General features: G+C 66.1%; 4 protein-coding genes across 4 annotated transcripts in view, besides 3 other annotated features; all 4 read left to right on the forward strand.

Moving 5' to 3' along the window:
- The window catches only part of Tco025E_01114 (putative NADH-dependent fumarate reductase), a gene marked incomplete at both ends in the record, with an annotated part of 3,000 nt that extends 2,878 nt beyond the window's left edge, over positions 1–122 (forward strand). The window contains one exon of the mRNA XM_029368052.1: positions 1–122. This exon is cut by the window's left edge and continues 2,878 nt beyond it. Within this exon, the coding sequence (XP_029231858.1) occupies positions 1–122 (122 nt within the window).
- A 16-nt stretch (positions 123–138) lies between these two features.
- On the forward strand, positions 139–693 carry Tco025E_01115 (putative dispersed gene family protein 1 (DGF-1); the record flags this gene model as incomplete). Its single annotated transcript, XM_029368053.1, has 1 exon — positions 139–693. The coding sequence occupies one exon, from the start codon at positions 139–141 to the stop codon at positions 691–693; it is 555 nt and encodes a 184-aa protein (XP_029231859.1).
- A 288-nt stretch (positions 694–981) lies between these two features.
- Positions 982–1,857, forward strand: Tco025E_01116 (fructosamine kinase; the record flags this gene model as incomplete). The annotated part of the gene is made up of 1 exon (XM_029368054.1): positions 982–1,857. One exon carries the CDS (start codon positions 982–984, stop codon positions 1,855–1,857), a length of 876 nt encoding a protein of 291 aa, XP_029231860.1.
- A 57-nt stretch (positions 1,858–1,914) lies between these two features.
- Positions 1,915–1,938: a microsatellite.
- Positions 1,939–1,970: 32 nt separating this feature from the next.
- Positions 1,971–2,007: a microsatellite.
- A 56-nt stretch (positions 2,008–2,063) lies between these two features.
- Positions 2,064–2,106: a microsatellite.
- Positions 2,107–2,135: 29 nt separating this feature from the next.
- Tco025E_01117 (uncharacterized protein) lies at positions 2,136–5,120 on the forward strand (the record flags this gene model as incomplete). Its single annotated transcript, XM_029368055.1, has 1 exon — positions 2,136–5,120. The coding sequence occupies one exon, from the start codon at positions 2,136–2,138 to the stop codon at positions 5,118–5,120; it is 2,985 nt and encodes a 994-aa protein (XP_029231861.1).
- Between the last annotated feature and the right edge of the window lie 24 nt (positions 5,121–5,144).

Genomic DNA, 5,144 nt, shown 5'->3' on the forward strand with positions numbered 1-5,144 from the left:
GGCGACAGCGACAGCAACGGCGACAGCAACGGCGACGACGACGACGCGCACGCCTCAAAAGAGGGCTGCAGTGTGCGGGGTCGCGTGTACTTCGCACGTTACCTCTTCTATGCTCTGCTTGAGTACGCCTCCTGCGTGATGAGGAGCGGCTCAGCTCTAATAGACGGCCTGCAGCGACTACTTCTTCGGCTGCTGCGGGCCGCGGAGCTGGACTGCGGCCCGCTGCACCGGCTGCTGCTCCCCGGCATGATCACGGATCAGGTGCCCACGGCGATGGAGCTGCTGTCGATGGGTGGCGAGTACCGACAGCTGGGCGTCGACATGCTGCTGCGGCTGCGGGCGGACTCGATGGTCGTGCGGGTGCTTCTCACGGAGCGGAGGCCGCTGGACGCCGTGAGGTACATCTACGCCGCGAGCCAGCGCCCGCAGACCTCGGGCGAGCGGCTTCTCAGCCCGAGGGTGATGAACGATGTCCTGCAGTGCGCCCTGGAGGCGGTGCTGGACGAGGAGCGGCAGCGTGAGGGTGGCGGCGGCGGCGGCAGCCGGCGGAGGTCGTTGGAGTTTTTGACGGTGTTCGCGGCGTTCACAAACACCCTCCTGCAGCAACCCCCCGCGGAGCGGAGGCTGCCGTCGGACTACCACACCATGCGGGCAAAGTACACGCAGCTGCTTGCGGAGGGGCAAGGCGGCTGAGGCGCGTTCGCGTCGCCTTCGCCCCAAGCGGTTCCCCCCCGCTCCTCCTCTCGCTTGCTCTCTCTCTACTTTTCTCCACGGGGGTGTCATACTGTCACTTCTTCCCACTCTCTGCGATTGCGCTTCACGCGGTCGCTGCACACTATTCCTCTCCCGCCTTTTCCTCACTCACGCGTCTCTCTGCTTGCGTGCCGCGACGGCTGCCCTCAGCCAGCGCAGCAATCTCTTTTTTTTCCCGCACCATCGTCAGCGGCGCCGGGGGAGGGCCACGCGGAACTTCAGCGCACCATGCCGGCCTCGCTGGAGGAAACCTTCTCGCGCGTTCTTTCGGCGAAGGTCGCACGTGCCCAGCGCGTCTTTGGGGGCGACATCAACGAAACCTACCGGCTCGAGATGGCGGCGGCGGGGGTGGTGTACTTCTTGAAGCTGCAGCGCGGCACCACGGCGGCCTTCTATGCGGCGGAGTCGTTGGGACTGTCGCTTCTGGCGGCCGTTGCACGCACCCCGCGGGTGGTGCGGGTGGGTGAGGTGGACGGCGACGCCTACCTCGTCATGACGTGGATCCAGCGCGCCCCGGCTGGAGTGCGGCGGAACGCGGCGGATTTGGGCCGCATGGTCGCCATGGTGCACCGGCAGACGAGTCCGAACGGTCAGTTCGGCTCCTCCGTACCGCTGGTGTTGGCCGGCTGTGAGACGCCGGCCGGGTGGTCGACGGACTGGGCAACGTATTACATCGACAGCCTCCTGGCGCCGCGGGTGGAGTTGGCGCGGCGAAAAGGTTACTGGAGCGAGCGCCGTGAGGGCTTGTTTGCGCTCTTCAGCAGCCGCTTCCGCGCCTTTTACGCTGCGCGGAATTCCGCGCAGCCGAGTCTCCTGCATGGTGACCTGTGGGGCGGCAATGTCATGTACGGTGAGGCTGGGGAGCCGTACCTCATTGACCCGTCCTCGTTCTACGGTCACCGCGAGGTGGACCTCGCCATGACGCGGCTCTTTGGCGGATTTGGTAGCGACTTCTACGCGGCGTACGAGGCGGAGCTGCCGCTTGAGGCGGGGCACGCGTCCCGAGTGCCGTGGTACCAGGTGTTTCCACTGCTCTCCCACCTCAACCTCTTTGGCGAGGCGTACGGAGGCTCGCTAGACAGCGCCCTGGCGCACGTGGTATGATGCAGCTTGGCGTGTGTGTGTCTGCGTGCATTTTTGTTGACATGTTTATTTCATTTTTGCTGCTGCTGCTGCTGCTGCCGCATGTGGATGGGTCTGTCGCTGAAGTTATGCCCCTTCTTCTTCTTCGCTGTTTTTCTTTTCTTTTCTTTTTTCCCCTTCCACCCCCGAGTTTCTCTTAGCGCGGAAGTTGAAGGTGAGAGAAGTTCTTCTTTTTTTATTTTTATTGCTTTTCGGTTGTTTGTCTGTTTGCGCCCGGCGCGTCGGCCCCACAGCGAGGGATGTCGGAGGGCTCTGGCGCTCTTCCGGGGACGCGGCCCGCCTCCCGCACGCGGGCGCAGGCGCAGTCGGAGATGAGCGGCGGCGGCGGCGGCGGCCGGCCGGGCGACACGGCGGGCGGCACCTGCAGCCTCTCGGCGGCGTCGTCGAGCGCCTCCCCCACGCGCGTGACGGCGGTGGCGGCGTCGGCCTCCGCGGAGGCCCGGGCGGCGCTCGCCTTCGGCGACGGCTACCACCGCATCCTCGAGGCGATCGGCAACCCCGGCTACTACTCGATGAAGGCCCTCTTCTACGGCGAGGACGGGCCCCCCGGCGACACCATCCCCTCCATCACCGTCTCCTTCGAGCTCTTCGAGGCGGTGCAGAACCGCTTCGCCGCCACCAAGGCGACGCTGGAGTCCACGAAGGCGGAACTCCACGCACGCCACCAGCAGTACGCCGTTCTGGAGGGGCAACACGAGCAGCTGCAGGAGTCCTACAGCCTGCTGGAGATGCGGGCCAGCGAGCTGGAGCGGAAAAACACGCAGCTGCTGCAGGACGTTGCCAAGCAGGACGTCATGGCGGAGTTGCTGCGGCAGCAAATCACCCGGATGAAGTCAGAGGCGGAGATGATCGAGGATAAAATGGCAAAACGCGAGGAGGAACTGCAGGTGCTGCACAGCCGCGTCGCCGAGGGGCTTGTGTCGCTCTCGCAGAAGGAAACGATCATTGCCAACCTGCGGCGACAGCTTGGGTACGGTGGGCTCCTAAAACGTGACGGGGTCCTCGGCAGCGTGGGCGGCGAGGGCGACGAGTACAGCCCGGAGGCGCTGGAGCGCATCACCAACAGCGTCGAGGGCCGCTCCGCGGAGGCCCGCCTGCGGCTCTGCGTCGTGGAACTGGAGGCGCAGGTCCGCAGTGTGACGGAGGAGAAGAAGTACGTCATGCTGCGCCACACCATGTACCGCAAACACGTGCAAGACGTCACCGAGTCCTACGAGGCGCTCTGCATGTCGCGGGAGGACGCCGTGGGGTCGCACCGCTGCGAGTCCCCGCTGGGCTTCAGCGCCGCCGCCGCCGCCTCCTCAGCGGCCACTGGGGCACACCACACGACGCCCAGCAACGCCTCGGTGGCAAGCCCCTTGCATAGCGCCACGCAGCACCTCCTGAACGCCTCCAAGTCCGCAGCCCACGAGGGGCCCCAGCCCCCTGAACAGGCCGGCGAGGAACGGCGACCGAGCTGCGGCGACAGAGACGGCGACGGTGCCTTGGGCCAAGACGAGAGTATCAAGACGGAGCAGGCCTTCGAGGAAACGGCGGTGCCGCCCAAGTTTTCCGATTTGGACTCCCAAACCCGGCTCTCGGACTCCAGTTCGCACGGGGCCCCCGTGCCGCCGATGGCGCCGGCGGAGCTACAGAGCATGCAAGACAGCAGACTGTTGTCACCCTCGCAGTCGCACGCGGCAAACGTCGGCGAAGGCTCCACGTCCAAGGAGTCGGGGCGCTCGCGGGAGTCCAGGAAGAAGTCCCTGCGGCAGCCCGAAAAACCAGACTCGGCGGATCGCCTTTCCACCACCTCGCCGCTGCCGTCCCGCCTCAGTGGGCCGCAGGGGCTGGCGGCTTCCTATGAGCCGAGCCAGTGGGGCCCCACCGGCACGGTTACGACCGACACGGCCAACACGAAGGCGGTCGAGGTGCGGGAGCAGGGGACGCAGACGAGTTGGCGGTTGGGCAGGCAGTCCGCCAGTAGCGTGCAGTTGCCTCTGCACTCACCGGGTCAGGGGCGGCCGAGTGTGGCAAGCTCGCACAATCCAACCTCGCGGTCCACCTCGTCTGTCTTTGGGGCGGCGCCGCGGCCCGGGGAGGGGTCGCCCTCGCGCCTTTCCCAACTTGCCGCGCCTACGGAAAAAGGTGGGACGCCGCAGAGAGGAAGCTCCCTGGTTGGAGCTTTTGGCGTGATGCTTCCAACCTTCGAGCAGGAGCACCGTGAGGCGGATGAGGAGCTTAAAAACGAGTTCCCCGCCAGGCAGGCCTCGGAAGACCGCAGCCATTCTGGACGAGCTTCGCAAGAAAAGGGCGAAGTCGTTGAGCGGACGCGGTCTGCCACCAACCGCGCTGTGCGCTCCCTCGCCAGGAAGTACGTCGACCTACACGCGGCACTCCTCGACCTGGAGGAGCTTGTCGTCCGCTCAAAGGGAGGTGAGCCACCTGGTGGGACGAAGTCGACTCCGTTTTACGCGGACATTAACAACGAGAGCGCAGGCGCGCAGGCGGAGTACCTAAGCAGCGTTGTCGTGGCTGACACCCTGCTGTTGCTGCAGTTGCTCCACCGCCTGCAGCGGAGTAGGTCAGGCAGCGCGCAGCCGCTTCCGAACAGAGCCTCGGTTGGCGCACTCTCGTCGAATGCCCCCAGGCAAGCGTCTGACGTCCCCATTGGTGCCCAGGAGAAAGCCATGGACAGCGCACGCGACGCTACCTCTGCCCCTACAAGCATGGCGAAGCTGCGACCGACAGAGGTGGAAGCGGCGGGAACTTCTGCGGAGGCCGCGACCTCCGCAAGAAAGGTACAGCCGCGGAGGCCAGAGGGCCCCGCGGGGAGGGCCAAAACCAGCGAGAAGGCCAGTGCATCAGGGAAGATTGGCGCGGCAGAGAAGCTCGGCGCAACAGGGAAGCTTGGCGCGGCAGAGAAGCCCAGTGCATCAGGGAAGCTTGGCGCGGCAGAGAAGCCCAGTGCAACAGGGAAGCTTGGCGCGGCAGAGAAGCTCAGTGCGTCGCCGAGGGCGGACGTATCCTGGAAGTCGAGCGTTGCGGAGAGGGCCGCCGGTTCAAGCGAGGCGGTTGCTGTTGGAAGTCTTCCCGCGCCGGCGGGAGGCGGCGTCACAGGCACCGCTGGATCGGATGCCCGGAAGGGCGACAAAGGCGGTCCCATGCATGCTGCCCACGCTGCTGCCAAAGGGGACCTCCGCGCGTCGGCGAAGAAGTGGCTGCAGGTGATGCTGCACGTGTAGACAGCGGCCGCCTCGCGCCGCAGA

Source organism: Trypanosoma conorhini (assembly GCF_003719485.1).
Source record: "Trypanosoma conorhini strain 025E chromosome Unknown Tco_14.4_contig_00033, whole genome shotgun sequence".
Lineage (NCBI taxonomy): Eukaryota > Euglenozoa > Kinetoplastea > Trypanosomatida > Trypanosomatidae > Trypanosoma > Trypanosoma conorhini.